This window comes from Anomaloglossus baeobatrachus, chromosome 9 (genome assembly GCF_048569485.1).
Source record: "Anomaloglossus baeobatrachus isolate aAnoBae1 chromosome 9, aAnoBae1.hap1, whole genome shotgun sequence".
Lineage (NCBI taxonomy): Eukaryota > Metazoa > Chordata > Amphibia > Anura > Aromobatidae > Anomaloglossus > Anomaloglossus baeobatrachus.
The window spans coordinates 112,367,128-112,383,314 of record NC_134361.1 but is presented as its reverse complement, the minus strand read 5'-3'; the positions used below and the strand labels follow the sequence as shown (position 1 = coordinate 112,383,314).

Below are 16,187 nucleotides of genomic sequence, written 5' to 3'. Positions count from 1 at the left end.
CAAACGCAGCCCCACACTGAGTGTCAGCTGACTGCTTCCAACCAAAGGCGCTTTGTGCGTCTATCATACAGTAAAAAGTGATAAAGCAGTGTAGGGTCCCCCGTATTGATACCCAGCACAGATAAAGCATACGACTACAGCCTCATCCGTGTGCTTATCTTTGGTATCAAAATAAGAGGAACCACATACGGGGTTTTTTTTTTTTTTAAATTTTAAATCATTTTAAAAACTGCGTCCGGTCCCCCCCCACCCACACAATTTTTATCCCCAGCCAAAATAAAGCCTGACAGGTGGAGACTGGAATTCTTAGGCTGGAGAGAGCCAGGCCTATTGGGCCTCTCAGACTAAAAATAACAGCCTGCAGCCGCCCAGAATTGTTGCATCCATTAGATGTGACAATCCCAGCACGTTACCCTCGTGGGGTGGCAATCAGGGTAATAAGGGGTTAATGCCAGCTCACAGATGCCACTCAGCCCTAGATTAGTAGTGGGGAGGGCTATAAAGGAAATAAACACAAACCACAAAAAAATCCTTTATTTGAAATAAAATACAAAAAAAACACCCTTTCACCACTTTAACTCCCCAAATACCACTGCAGGTCCAACGTAATCCACACAAATTCCCACGACTATTCCAGCTCTGCTACATCTGAGGCACCGCGATCGCCATAGAACATGACTGCCTGCTGTGAGCTTCAGGCAGAGACTGAGTGAGCCATGCAATCACCGATGACATCATTCAGGTTAGTTGCGATTACATCTGGAGGTTCCCACGGTCTGCTACATGTGATCGCAGATAACCTGACCTCAGGTGACCTTGGTAAAGTCCGTGACCTCACTAACTTATATGGTGACCAGCTTCGGGCCAGACACAACCCAGGTTGGCCTATTTTGCGAAACACCTTAGGCTGTCGACCTATCCCAGCTATTTCAGCTAGTATCGGCTATCCATTTAACCATTTTATGCAGGGCTTGTCAAACTGAGACTTTTCTGCTGGGGCTTTTATCAGATTGAGCAAAATAACTGAAGGCCGTCACCAGACCACTAGTCAATTTATAGGATCCGAAACAGTGTTTATTTTGGCAGCTAACAATAACGAACTTGCTTCTGGTCAAAATGTCACAATTAGGACCTTTATCGGGTAATGTAGTTACTCAGACAAGAGGCTCTTGGTCACAGCCAAATCAAGACACCCCCTGGAGCTAAAATCTCCCCATCGAAGGGGAAGTGAGATTGTAAATCTACTGCAGGTATGCAATCTGTCACACTGCTTGCTTATAGCAGATGTTTGTGATGCAGTTGGGAAGGGGTTAAAAAAAGGGGTCATAAAATGTATCCAGTCCTCAGTGAGAGATCACTTGGTCTAAAGTGCTTGATTATACTGGGTGTGGATCCTAAAAATACCACGGCTTGGAGGGAAAATGTATGAAAGGTCTTATAGATAGATGTGAATGTGCTCTTAATATACGGACAGAAGAAATATTGGTAAAACAGGTTTTTATGTTAAAAATGGATAAGGATTGCAGGGTGTCGAGGAGTGGCCATTGCAGACACGGGCCAGTGAGAATTTTTGGCTCTGCAGTCTTTGCAGCTCAGGCTCCTATAGTGACTAAAAGGAACATTTTGAAAATATTACAACAAATGAAAGATTGCAATTAACCCTTTTTCACCAGAATTAGATTTTTCACATTTTTAAAAATTAGTGTTCAGCCTCTTAATGCAATGAAAGTTCTGAAAGAGTGTAACGTATAAAGTGTTCAGAGCACAATTCTGTTGCTTGCTCTTATCTGTTATGAAGGTTCCAGTTATCACATGTTTTGTCCTTGTCCTACTTTGTAGTCAATTTTTTTTTTCCTTGGCAGCATGAGTAAATATTTTAAGTTTGTTTTGTTTTTTTTGTTTTGGGTTTGACCGGATTGCCCTCAATCTTGCAGCTTAATTACCACAATTTCCGATTTGCCTGTGGTACATGCGCTCATGGAGACGTGTCTGAAAATCAGTCCACTGTTAAACCTCAATGCGTGGACTGGTCATCTCTCTCCCCACCCAAGGAACAATCGTATAGAAATATATGGAGCTGTCATGCTCTGGGAGACTCGTGGCCGGTCCGTGCATTGCCGTCTGAGTGCACTGATTTTGCACTGAATTGTGGTGCACCATGTCATGAGGGTAGCCCAGCACTCTAAGGCTCTGTGCGCACTGGGAAATGGAATTTTCTTGAGAAAATTCCGCATGTCCTCAAAGATTACCGCACCCGCGGTAAAAAACCGCGGTAAACCGCATCCGAAAACCGCATGCGGTTTGCTGCGGTTTTACCGCGGTATTATTCGCGGTATTGCCGCGGTTTTGCCGCGTGCGGGTTGGGATGTGCTTTATTGCATTCAATGCAATAAAGCACATTGAAGAAAAAAAAAATACATTTAATTCTGATAGTAGATAGACAGAAGAATAGATAGAGGGATAGATAGAGGACAGATCGCTGCATTTCCCACGGTCGGCAGTGAGTTCACATTACCGGCCGTGGGAAATGACCGGTAATTACCTCTGCTGTCTGCTGCTTTCATTCAGCGCTGTGTCTGTGTTAGTCGCGGCTGGATGGAAGCAGCGCAGGACCTGTGGATTACGCCGGAGCTTTGTTTGGGGGGGATTAATAAAATGGTGAACGAGGCTTGTTGGTTTTATTTAAAATAAAGGATTTTTCGGTGTCTGTGCTTTATTCACTTTACTTACGGGTTGATCATGTCAGCTGTCACATAGACGCTGCCATGATCAAGCCTGGAGTTAATGGCGGTGGTCCCCCACCACCATTAACCCCTTGTATTACCTTGACACCACTGCTACACGGTGGCAAGAAGAGCCGAGGACACTCCGGTAGTGCCGCATAATGCATGCGACATTCCCGGGGCAGCTGCGGCTGATATTCTCGGCTGCGGGAGGGGGAGTGAGGCGGGGGACATTAACCCTGCCCCTCTCCCTCCCCAGCCTGAGAATACCGGGCCGCCGCTGTGTGCTTACCTCGGCTGGACGGTAAATATGCAGCGAAGCCCACGTTTTTGTTTTTTTTTTTCTATATTTCCGTTTTCTTTCTATGTGTGTTCTATGTGTCTGTGTCTATGTGTTCTATGTCTGTGATCTGTGTGTGTTTACTCTCTGCACGGCTTCCTCTTCCTGTAATGACATCACTTCCCTGCAAAACCGCAGACAAGCGATGCACATTACCGGAGGTAAACCGCGAAATACTGCAGGGAATAACGCAGGAAAACACAGTGAACCGCACAGAATTTGCTGCCTGCGGGATTTCATGATAACATTGGAGTCAATGGAGTGAAATCCCGCAGCGATGTGCGGAAAAGTGACATGCACTTGTTTTTGCTGCGGGATTCCCGCAGCAAAACATGCAGCTGTCAAATTCCGCCCAGTGCGCACAGGATTTTTTTTTCTCCATAGGATTTGCTGGTGATTCACTGCAGAGATGTTATGAACATTTTCTGCAGCGAAACATGCAGCAAATCCGCGGAAAATCCGCTGCAAAATCCGGTAAGTGCGCACATAGCCTAACTGTTCGTCACAGATATCCACTAATACTCCAGAACCTGACTGTCCATGCAAATACATGACATTTGTTGATATTTTGGGCAAAATATGCCCGCGATCAAACCAAAGACGTGTGACCTTTTTGAATAAGTTAATTGAAGGCAAAATTATGATATTTTTTTAAATTTTTTTTTTTTAATCAATGGGATGACAATCCAGTGTGAGTGAGCAACCTGTTTTATTTAAAGGGAACCGGTCATATTTAATAATCTGCAGATGTAGGGATAATCTGCAACTGTCCTGGCACAGATTCAGTAAAACGAGTCCAAACTCCATTTGCACACCATATTTTTGAATAATTTTAGTTTTCGACTAGATTTAGGACTAGTGTAAAAATGTGATGTAGTTTTAGGTCATATTTATGCAGATATGTGTAAACTTCTGAAGGGTTCTCAAACTCTGAAGCATTACTGTGTTTCTCTAGTCTGGAGACCAGGACCCCGGTTTGTCTCCTGCCCTTTTGCCAAGAATTTGTGTGAAAATTTCTCACACTAAAACTGTAAATGAGACCAAGACTTTCATTACTATTTTGAGACAAGGGGTAAAACCCATGATCCACATCTGTGGTGGAAACATCTGCCATGGTAAGGCGCTAACCTAATTACATGGTTCTTTAAGGGGCGTGATGATACTTATTTCTACTCCAAAGACTTCAGTATGGGAGAGGGGGAGATCTCGCTCTGGATTACTTTTTCAAGTCTAAAACGTTGCGGGTTTTTTTTCTTTTTTTGTTTCATCTTATTCATCCTTTCATGTATCTGAGCGTAATGCAAAACCATTTGAGGCGAAGTAAACCATTCTCTGGCTGGGCCGGCTCTTTGGGGAATGTTTGTGTGTATTCTTTGCACACCGCTCAAACAAATTTTAAAATGTTCTTTTCTTTGTTTCTTGCAGTGCCCTTAAAGATAGCCGTTTTCCCCCAATGACGAGGGATGAGCTGCCACGGCTATTCTGCTCAGTGTCTCTGCTTACAAATTTTGAAGATGTATGTGATTACTTGGACTGGGAGGTAAGAGCAAAGGGAAAAAAAGCATTGCCATTTTATCCATTTTCAAAAATTTTTAAAGGGAATGTTTCATCAGAAATTGCCTCACCATTTAAATCCAGTATATTAACATTTTCAATATTTTTTTTTCTATTGGAATAATGTTGCCATTTTTACTCTGCCCACTAAACTTAATATCACACTCCCCTTTCCTGTTTAGTACAGAATATTTTTTTTTCAGAAGCCTCATTATCATCACAGACAGGATTTACAATGAAAGGCTAAACACCCCTGTAGACATTACAGGATCCGCCATTCGCAATAATTAAATTCTCCCCTCTTTTCCCCAATGACATTTGGCCAGGTTAGAGCCACCCAGTTTTTACTTCTATACAAGCAAATAGGGGGCTATGTCTCGTGTTTTTTTCACATTACGCTAGAAGCAATAGTCGAAGGCTAATATTGGGCATAGTAGCCAGTGCTGAAATTTACAGGGTTTTTTTCGTTTTTTTTTTTTTTTTTTAAAGCGATAGTGATGGGAAAAATATTTTCTAAAGGGTTATCTGGACAGCACCTTATTAATGAAAGATGAAAAAAAAATTGATAAGAATCAATTTATTTGGCACTTCGTTTCCTTCTGCTTACTGCAGGGGTCATCACTGAGGTGTGCCAGGAGGAGAGTTTAATAAAAAAAAAAATATATAATTGTGTGTGTATATAATGTGTGTGTGTGTGTGTGTGTGTGTGTGTGTGTGTGTGTGTGTGTGTGTGTGTGTGTGTGTTTTATTTATTTATATATAATATATATATATATTAGTGTGTGTGTATATATACACATTAGTGTGTGTGTGTGTATATATATATGTATGTGTGTGTGTATATATGTATGTATGTATATATATATATATATATATATATATATATATATATATATATATATATATATATATATACACACACACATACATATATACATATATATACACACACACACATACACATATATACATATATATACACACACACACATACACATATATACATATATATACACACACACACACATACACATATATACATATATATACACATACACACACATATATATACACACACATACATATATACACACACACACTAATATATATATATATATTTATAATTAGTGTGTGTGTGTGTATATATATATGTATGTGTGTATATATGTATATATGTATGTGTATATGTGTATATATATGTATATATGTGTATGTGTGTGTGTGTATATATATATATGTATGTATATATATATATATATATAATGTGTGTGTGTATATGTATGTGTGTATATAATTTTCAATCTATAGATTTTTTTTCAATTTAGTTTTACTTTTGTGGACCCTTTTAAGGGTTTCATTTTCTGATGGCACATTCCCTTTAAGTGACTTTGTATATATTGATCTCGATACATTACTCGGTCTGCTCTGACATAACACTTATTTCTAGTCTGCTGTCGGTGTACAAAAGTCTATACTGTGTCCCTGTGCATTTCCAAAATGTGCTCTCATGGCCCCAGTATCGAACATTTGTCCTATTGTATCATAGCCATCCCATGTTTTCACCATACCACCAGCCATTTGGTGATCACATTCTCTGGTGGGTCTATACCCACCTAGAAGATCACTAGGTAGTGATTGTGGCACTTGGGCTCCTGTCTCATGACTGGCAATGGGTACTCTGAACACTGGAGTGAGCATGTTATATACTGGAAACCAGCGAGTTCATGACTGCGCCTTTTTATGATTTCCAGGAATAGCAATAGAAATAACCCGACAGCTTGTATAATTTCTCTGACGTATGCGGTGCGCGGGGATTTGGCTTAATCTCATCTGATATACATTTGAAGCTGTCCAGCTGCTTTAGTCACATTGATGGCTGTCATATGGAGGTCCTCGAATTTGACTAAACCTGCTCACCACTAGTGATCCATAAATGCCATTAAATGCCATACTCTTTACATTGAGTTGTCTCTTTGAATTTAGTCTGGTATACTAATTAAAAGGACAATAAAATTCTACATGACCCCACTATACACACATGCTCAGCCGAGTGTCCATATGTTAGAATCGGTGTGAAGGGCATCGGCTGTTACCATTCACCTCTGACAGAGGTTAAATTGTTTGAGTTCTACCCATTCACATTAAGGATTGGGATTCTTGTTATCCACCATGCTACGTTATTTTTCCCTGGCATCTGCCATTGGGAAGAGTTGGGACACTACTGGACGGCCAGTTCTGCTGCAATCCTGGGGTTCGGCAGTTAATCTAATGTTATGGCGACATGACCTGGCACACAAACTCAAAAGTATGTATACATATATCATGTATAGTCACCCAATATGGTGTCCTCAATTTGCCTCCACTGAGACCAGCATTTCCAATTTGTCTGGTGGAAAGCAGTGATACGTCTGAACCATGCCTCGGCCCGACCTTTGTATCCTGTGCAGACGTGGTTCAGACTTGCCACTGCTTTCCATGCCACTGCCCTGGCCACCTTAGATGCAGGAGGATTGGAAGCTTTGGTCTTAATGGAAGCAAATGGAGGCCATCAGGTATGGTAAATAAACATGACAGATGTATAGTCCTCTTCAGTGCCTGGGAAGAGGGTCACTTTAACCCCTTCACGACCATGGACGGATATATCAGTCATGGAGCGTGTCCCGTTAAGCCCCGCCCCCTGCCGCGGGGATCGGCGCACATATCAGCTGTTATCAACAGCTGACATGTGTGCCTACATGTTCCGAGTGGAATCGCATTCCACCCGGAACATATTAACCCCTTACATCTCGCTGCCAAAGTTTGGCAGCGAGATGTATATGCGCGCGGCCATGTTTTTTACTTACCGCCACACCAACCGGAAGTCACGTGAGTGATCACGTGACTTTCGGGGGTTGCCATCGTATCACAGGGTCATGTGATGACGCCTGTAGCTATGACGTTTTATTTTCGTTTTCACCCGGCCGGGAGCAGGGTGAAAACAAAAGTGACTGAATCTCAGGTGCTGCTTGGTGTTTGTCTGCAGCTGACAGAGCCGCTGAGCTCTGTTATTGGCTGCAGCGGTTTCATTGTGACTTCAACACTGTAGACAATATCAGAAACCGCGGACAGCAGCAGAGATTTGTGACCAGTAATCCTGAAAAATGCCTGCCCCTATAATGATTGCTCCGTGTGAGTTATCACCCGCTCTTGTAATATGCTACACATTTGTAAACTTCTTTACTTTTAGTAGCTCTTTCACAGATCTGCAGTGACTGCACCCCTCTTCCCAGGCTTCAGCTCTTATTGCTGTAGCAGGGCTACAGAAGGCTTTCTGATTGTCTGCAGATACAGCATTACTCCTCAGCAGATCTGTATCAGAGGAAATCTGCTGACTAGATCAGTCAGTAAAAGCCAATGTAACTTTAGAAACCTTGATTTTACGTTTGTCATACAAGCTTGGCCCTTCAACTCTTAAGTGAAATCTTAAGGGAAACTCCAGGTAAAAACTGGGAATTGTGACTTATGGCTAAATGAAGAGCTTCTCCTCTCCAGTTATACTCCAATCATTATCCTTATTCCCTGTTATCTTAAAGGGAACCTGTCACCAGATTTGGGGCCTATAAGCTGTGCAGATCAAAGTGCGCCTGCGCAGGACCTCAGTGCCGGTGAGTGTGTATGACGTAGGACGCGTCATGCACGCCGGCTTCAGAGGAAAGAGGACAAAGATGGCTGAAAGAGGAGGCGCTGGTAACGGAGACGCCCATTCGACCAGTCTGCACCCGAGCAAACTTCTAGGTGAGTATTATAAAGTGTTTTTTACGTTCTACACAGCGGCCTGGGCTCTAATATACAGCATGTTAGAATGCTATTTACAAGAGCCAAGTGGTGATGGCCACAGCTTATAGGCCCCAAATCTGGTGACAGGCTCCCTTTTAAAGGGCTCTACCCGAGACAGAGTTCTCCAATATCTCTGGATAGCAGATAACTTATTTCTGGTAGTCTGACTGCTGTGAACCCCAGCGATCATAACTGGCCTGAAACCTCTGCTCTGCAGAACCCCGTGTTATATGGAGTGGAGGTTCGCATGCTCGATTGCTAGTTGTCTATAGGAGTGCTGGATATAGAGCACTTATATTGGCGAGACAGATTGCAGATACCGAACGGCAGACCACTAGGAGTGTGATTTAGCCAGCTAGGGCTGGTGATCATTCATACTAATCATGCAGTGGGTGAGGGTCCGCTCTCTGCCTTATCCAAGACTTTTTTTTTTTGTCCAACTTAAACGTTTAGTCCAGCAACAAACAGGTTATCGCCTATCTGCAGGATGGGTGATAACTTAATGATTGTGTGTGGGAGCTGCACCGATCGGCAGAATGGGGCACTTATATCCCTGTTACAATGAAGCGGCCGTGCCTGTGCTCAGTGTTGCTTCATTGGTCCCCTATGCTGCATTCTGCTTTCCAGCAGCCTCGCAGAGAATGAATGGGGCAGTGCTCAGACATCCGATCTGCGGCTCTATTTTGTACCTGGGATAAGTGCCCCATTGATGATGTAAGGTCCCTGTGCTGATCAGTACCCGGGGTCAGACCCCCACTCACCAGCACGTTATAGTCTATCCTGTAGATAGGACATAGTATTGTATTCTGTGTCCTGAAATATACTAACCACACTACTGGTTTCTTTCAGGTGGGTGTACATGGCATTAGAATAGAATTCATCAATGAAAAAGGATCCAAAAGAACCGCCACGTACTTACCGGAGGTTGCAAAGGAGCAAGGTCATTGATGCACTTTATTTCATAACAATTGGTTAAAGAGTTTAAAAAAAAAAATACATACAAAATGTGACCTTGCACTGATGTCAGATGGTGGATCAGAGTTTAATTGTAAGGCTTTTATCTTATACTAAATCTAATGTGATGTTACATATGTGTGTGTTTTATATACTAACACTGTTCTTCTATAGGTCAGTAGGGAGGTAACATTTCTAAAGCAGCTGTAGGTGGAGATGTCCTTCAAGAGGTTCTCCAATCAAAGATCTTCAAACTTGGTGATAAACAGATTTAAGTACATTTATAGCAGTACTTGGGATGCTGTGGCTTTTTAAAGGGGTTGACTAGGATTGGTAAAGATCTGGTTATTTTCTAGAAATAACTCCACTCTTGATCATGAGGTCTGTGTGGTTGCAGCTCATCCCTATTCAAGTGAATGAGGTGACGTTGTATTACCAAACACAGTCAATGGACAGACATGGCACGGTTTCTGGATAGAAGCAGACCTTGTTACGTAATATGGTTGGAAAAAAAAACGCCTATCAAGCTCATCTGAGGGATGAGCGTATTAAGGGAAGGGGTGTAGAAGTACGTCCGTAGTGCATGGTCCAGTCTGCCCTAAAGAGTACGTTTTGCCCCTCCTGATCCCACTTGTTGTTCACCTAGATAAACAATCAGAACAAAAATGTTACAAAATTTACATAAGCATTTTTTTCTCCAAAAAGGCAAAATAAAAAGAACCACCCCAGCCTTTTTTGAAACCCGCTGTGATCAACTACTGATGCCGGCTGCTCCAGATATATTTCTCTTGGTAAAGAAACCTTGCCACCTCTGAATATTCGTCTTTATTTTTTTTTTTTCCCAGAGGAAGTGCTCACTTGTCTTTTGAGGAGGTCTTAAATCAAACAGCATTGAACCAACATTTTTTAGTTATTTATCCACTTGTTCCACATATTAAAAGGAACCTGTCACCAGATTTTGGCCTTCTATACTAAAGCTAGCACCTAAGCAGCGCCTGTGCTGCATTCTATAAAGGTGCACGTTACCTCCTTATTCTCCCTGTAGCCCCCAAAAATACCTTTTATAAAATCTCCAACCCTGTATATGTAAATTGTCCAATCCAAAAGGCGTCCCAATCTGCACTTCCTGTCCTTCCTTTCGCCCTCCTCCTGTACTGATTGACACAGATGACTCCTCGGACACCATCCACATAGGCGGGCAAAATCTCCATATTCCCGCCTCACGCAGGTGCACTTCTCTCTCCCCTGTGGCGGGCAGAGCCGAAAACATAGGTGTGCCTGCGTGAACCAGCGCGTTCTCTGCACAGGCGTGAGCTTTTGCCCAGTGATGTGGATGACGTTGCCATCTTCAATGCCTAACAAGTAATAATGAGACTTGCTTGTCAGACGTGCATTTTCTTGAAGAAGTAGTAATGCCGGTGCCTCAGTAGGAGTTGGGATGCTCCTCAAGGTAAGGTAATGATGCCTAGTGCCTCCCAGGGATGGATGGGATGAGCGGCTGCAGAGAGCGCTTGTAACCACGAGCCACTGCCATCTGTGGATACCTGAAGGTGCACTCAGGAAAAGAGCGTGTGACGTCACTGGGCTCAACTCAATGTAGGCTATGGGAGCCTGTAGGAGCAATCCAATCCCTGGGAAGCTGTCCCACACTTAGTGTGCATCTTGCTGTTCTCCAGACACCACCGCAGTTCGTGTAGTGTTCAGTGTTGATGTGAAGCCCCACAGGTGTTGTGTCGGTGCATTACCTTCAGGGACTCCACTCAGCTGGATCTGGTCACAGGTAGGAGATCTTCTTCTTGTCGTGACGCCACTCTCAGTATTGCGGCCAGTAGGGACCGCCACTGCAGGTTGAGGGTCGCCTGGGGCTGATGGTATGTGCAGTTAGTTGGGATAGCCTCCTGAGAGTGAGGCAAGCCCCAGGGCCCGATGTAGGTGCGTAGTACCACAAGGCGCAGAATAACTCCACACAGGCAGAATGTCTTTCAGGGTTTTTACTCACTTCAGGTGGCAGGGTGAGTAACCCGGGCGTAGCTGGGATGAACCAGGCGGGAACCAGGTGTCCTTCAGGCTGACTTGTGAGGGTGACTACTAACTCGCCTTCCTTAGCCCTTGGTGGTTTGGGGTGACCCCGACTTTTAGTCCCTATGGGGGTCACCCAGGGAAGTTGCTGAAGCCTCACTCCCCTTCGTTTGCCGTGTGCTTGTTGCCTGGGCCAGATCACTCCAGCTTCTTGCCTCCTGTGAGCTATGGGCCCTAACTGTGGCTACGTGGCTGCGGCTTTTGTGGTGTTGTGGCGTGGGCTTTGAGAGCCCCACACCGGCAGGTTTAGCAAAAGAAAGCTGGATCTATCTCCGCTTCGGGATCTGCCGCCCGGTTGGGCCTGGTACTCTCTAGCAGTCTCCTTACTTCCCACTCCGTGCTCTCTCTTTAGCTGAAGATGGATTTCGGGTAGCACTCCTAGTTGACCGTTCTCCCCCGTCAGTAGCCACTGCGCGGGCGCTGTTAGACAGCAACAGCCCCACAGGTCTGCTCCTCACTGAGCCCTATGGAGTTCTGCTCTAACTGACTCACTGCCCCTCCTCTCCTGTTCTTGCCTACGCCACCTAGCAACCAGATTCTCTTACCACACCCCTTGAGAGGAGATGGAGGCTTTTGGCCCCCTCCACTATTCCAGTGAAGGTCAAGGCTTTTCCCCCTCCTGGGATCCCCAGGGGTCCTCTCATGGGTACATGTGTGAGAGCTGATTACTATGCGCCTGTGTACCACACCCCTGTCAGCCTTCTGGATTACCTGTGTTGTACTGTCCCCAGCATGGGTGCAGTACTCAGTGGTGCCTGACCAGGTCAGGGGCGCCACATTTATATACTCTCTCCACTGCAACTGGCCGGTTCCAGCAAAGTTCAAACCAGTGCTTGCAAGCTTTATAACAATGAGCTTGGAAGCGCACCCTCATTGCCTAACAAAAATATCTTTGTATTGTTAGCCAGTCGATAGACAAATGTTCAAAATGGAGTAGTCAGTGGTTGATACCTTTTTTCAATAACTATCGTATTTTTTGCTTTATAAGACACACCTGATTATAACACGCACCCCCAAATTTGGTGAAGGAAAAGATTATTTTTTTATGTTAAATTGGGGCCGTCTTATAATGCCAGTGTCTGTCTAACAAATCATATAGGGTATATGTCCCTCATAGCCCCCCATCCTAAAATTAGCCCCCTTAATCTGGATATGGCCTCCTTATATTGAATATACCCCCCTTATGCTGGCACTCGTCCCCCAGTGATGGCACTCGTCCCCCAGTGATGGCACTCGTCCCCCAGTGATGGCACTCGTCCCCCAGTGATGGCACTCGTCCCCCAGTGATGGCACTCGTGGCCTCCTATGGATGGCACACCTCCCCCTGTGTTTGATATGGCCCCCATGCTGCTGCCCATAGTTAAATAAAAAACTCTTTACTTACCTTCTCCAGCGCTGTCCTCCCTTGTCTCCCTCCGTGCTGCTGAGCTCCTGCACTTCCTGGTTCTCTGTGCCGGTCATGTGATCGGCACAGCAGAGTGATATCATCTCTGAATGCCTGATCACAGCGGCAGCAGAGACACCGGGAGATCAGCGCTGGAGGAGATAAGTAAAGATTTTTTTTATTTTACTATGGGCAGCAGCATGGGGGCCATATCTAACACAAAGAGGAGCATGTGCCATCAAAGGGGGGGCACAGGCACATATAATATGCGCCGCTCCCGCAGCCCATCACCGCGGTGCGGTTTCAGCACCACGGTGATGGACAGCGGCAGTGCATATTATATGAGCAGGAGCAGGAGATCTCCCGCTGCCTCCTGCAGCCTTCACTATCTCACCAGCCTCTACCAGCCTGCCTCAGCCTCCAGCACCGCTCCAGAGCTGCCCCCACCTCCCCTGGACCCTACAGTATATAATCCGTATATTTGGATTATAAGATGCACCACCTACTTTCCCACAAAATTTGGGGTAACAAAAGTGCGTCTTATAAAACGAAAAATATGGTACTTATCCTTTTTTCAATTGGCCATTAAAGGTATCACTGTGGACCCTCAATTTTGAATATTTTTCTCCTTGCCTATAAAACTGGCTATTGCTGATAGATTGCCGAGGTGGCCGGGAACCTTGGCATGAGCTGTACAACATAAATTTAAAAAGGCCTCAATTATTTACAAGAGAGGTATTGTAATAAGGACTGAATTGCAAAGTTGCTTGATTTTACTAGCAAATTTCCCCTTTTCACAAAATGACCACCCCTGTAAAAGATCTGTCGCCTTTCCTGACATGTCAGTTTTATTAAGTAGTTGTATTCATTAGAGCTGAACCATCTTTTTTCATAACGTCTTGGCTGCAGCGTTGCGATACCAAAAGCTACCTCAACAAGCAGATCGCAAAAAAATCAGACTGGTTTCAGCTGTTTACTTGTTGCAGTAGCCGAAGAGTCGAAATGGGACGGCCATTACCTGCATTATGCTGCATCTTTGTGGCGGCAGAGCGATTTTTGGCTGTGACCTTTGTTGCGGCCAGTCACTGTCTAGCCCCCGCCTAACTCTGCATTATGCTGTTCCTGTTAGACCAATAAACACACAAGCCACCTAGTAACACCAAGTTATCAACAATTTGTGAGGGACAACCCAACGTACAACTCTAATAAAAGACGCTCCAGAGTCGGTGTGCAAGTACTTACAAGACGCGTTTATGGTTCCTGAGTTCTGTTGTATATGCACTGTATGGCTATCCATGCATTCTGTAGCCAAAAATGGATGGGTGGAAACCAAGGAATCGTTTAGAAGTCGCTGTTCTTCAAACCTGAGTGAAAAGCCCACTTATTCTAATAAGTTTCAGCATAGCCTTCATTATTCTATAGGGAACCTGTCCTGCATGCATTCTTCTAGTGCATGTAGGACTTTACACAGGTGTACTCCTGAATGAGTGGCTTTACGGCTGGATTTGTTGTACGTACTTCATTACATAAAACATTGATGAGCCGTAAATCAGATTCTCATTAACACATTAGCATCCAAATAGTCTGAACTGCGTAAAAAGGTCTCCTTGGCCATTAATTGGCACCGCTCTGGTCCACAGGCTGTGTCTGGCATTGCAGCTCTCATGAGAATAGGACTGGGCTGCAAAACCGGATACATAAGAATGGCACTGCCTCTGGAAAATAAAAGCAACCCGTTAGCTCTAGCCTCAGACAACCCAATTAATGGATTCTGTGGCCCTGGGAATTTAATCAACCCATGACTTAAACTAAAAAATGTAGCTAGTAAATCCATAAATAGTATGTAGCCTGCAAGTAGCACCGGATTGTTTTCTAAGTATTGCAGAATAGAAACTTTTTTCATTTGCAGAGAAATATATATATTTTTTTCTTTCCGTTCATGGTCTGTATTTAAAGGGAACCGGTCACCAGGTTTTTCCCATATAAACTGCGGCCACCACCTGTACATATGTCCCCAATCCGCTCTGCATAACATAAAAAATAGCTTATTATACTCCTATGGGGTAGTCCAGTCCAATGGGTGTTGCTGGTCTTGATCCGGTGCCGTCCTCCTTCGTGTTGATGCGTCCTCCATCATCCAGAGTCTCTCCCATCACGCTCCTGCTCAGGCACACTTCTCTCTGCCCTTCTAAGAGCAATGTAAAGTATTGTATAGTGCACATGCTCCAGCGCTCTTTGGCCTTTCCCCACGCATGCGCATTATAGTACTTTCCTCTGCCCTTGGTACAACAGAGAAGTGCGTGTGTACAGGAGCACGATGGAGGATACTGTAATATGTACATGTACACAAAGCAAGAAAAGAGGACGGCAATCAATACTAGTAATGCCCATCAGACCAGATCGCCCCGTTGGAGAGTGTAATAAAAGTTTTTTTTTTACATTATGAAAGAGCTCACTCCAATGACTGCGCGTCAGGACTTAGCAGGGTGCACGCGGTCTACCGGACTGACCGGTCAAGAATGTGAAGTCAGAAGAAGAGGGAGAAGGACCCAGCACCAATTCCAGTGTAATAAACAACAAAAACGTTATTTGGTCATTTAAAAACTATATTACAAAAAGTTCCATGATGAACGCCAAAGCATAGGCGTTTCGGACTAGATAAATAAAAGCAGTCCTTAATCATGAGGCTTAATATGATTAAGGACTGCTTTTATCTAGTCAGAAACGCGTCAAGCACCTATGCTTTGGCATTTATCATGGAACTTTTTGTAATATAGTTTTTAAATGACCAAATAACGTTTTTGGCTTTTATTACACTGGAATTGGTGCTGGGTCCTTCCTCCCTCCTCTTTTTTTATATTATGCAGTGCAGATTGGGGACTTTTTACAGTAATCTAGAATGCCGTATATAAGGGATTAGTGGTGGTGGCCGCACTTTATAGGGGAACAACCTGGTGACAGGTTCACTTTAAATGTCATACTCCGTTATGTTATACAGGTTTGTTGTTTATTTTTAGTTTTTTTGCTTTCACCAAATAAAGATTAAAACCTGATCATAAGACATTTCCAGTTGCAGTAAGGCTAGTTTCACACTTGCGTTCAGCGCATTCCGTCACTATGGAGAATAGCGCAGTCCGTTAACGCACTGCGCTATTCTCCATAGACTTGTATGGACGACGCACTGTAACGCAAGTGTCTGCGTTGCATCCGCTGGACGACGCAGCGTTGGGCGGATGGAACGCAGCATGTAACGTTTTTCTGCGCTTGGCGGAGTGTCAAAAAAACGCAACCTGCAGGAATCCGTTAGGCATCCATTGTTTTTATAATGGACGCCTAT

General features: G+C 44.2%; 1 protein-coding gene across 1 annotated transcript in view; it reads left to right on the top strand.

The window, feature by feature from the left end:
* The window catches only part of AMMECR1 (AMMECR nuclear protein 1), a 248,158-nt gene that overhangs the window by 216,944 nt on the left and 15,027 nt on the right, over positions 1 to 16,187 (top strand). Inside the window, exons 4-5 of the mRNA XM_075323940.1 lie at positions 4,489 to 4,603; positions 9,283 to 9,373. Of these exons, the coding sequence (XP_075180055.1) occupies positions 4,489 to 4,603; positions 9,283 to 9,373 (206 nt within the window). The remainder of the gene's footprint in view (positions 1 to 4,488; positions 4,604 to 9,282; positions 9,374 to 16,187) is intronic.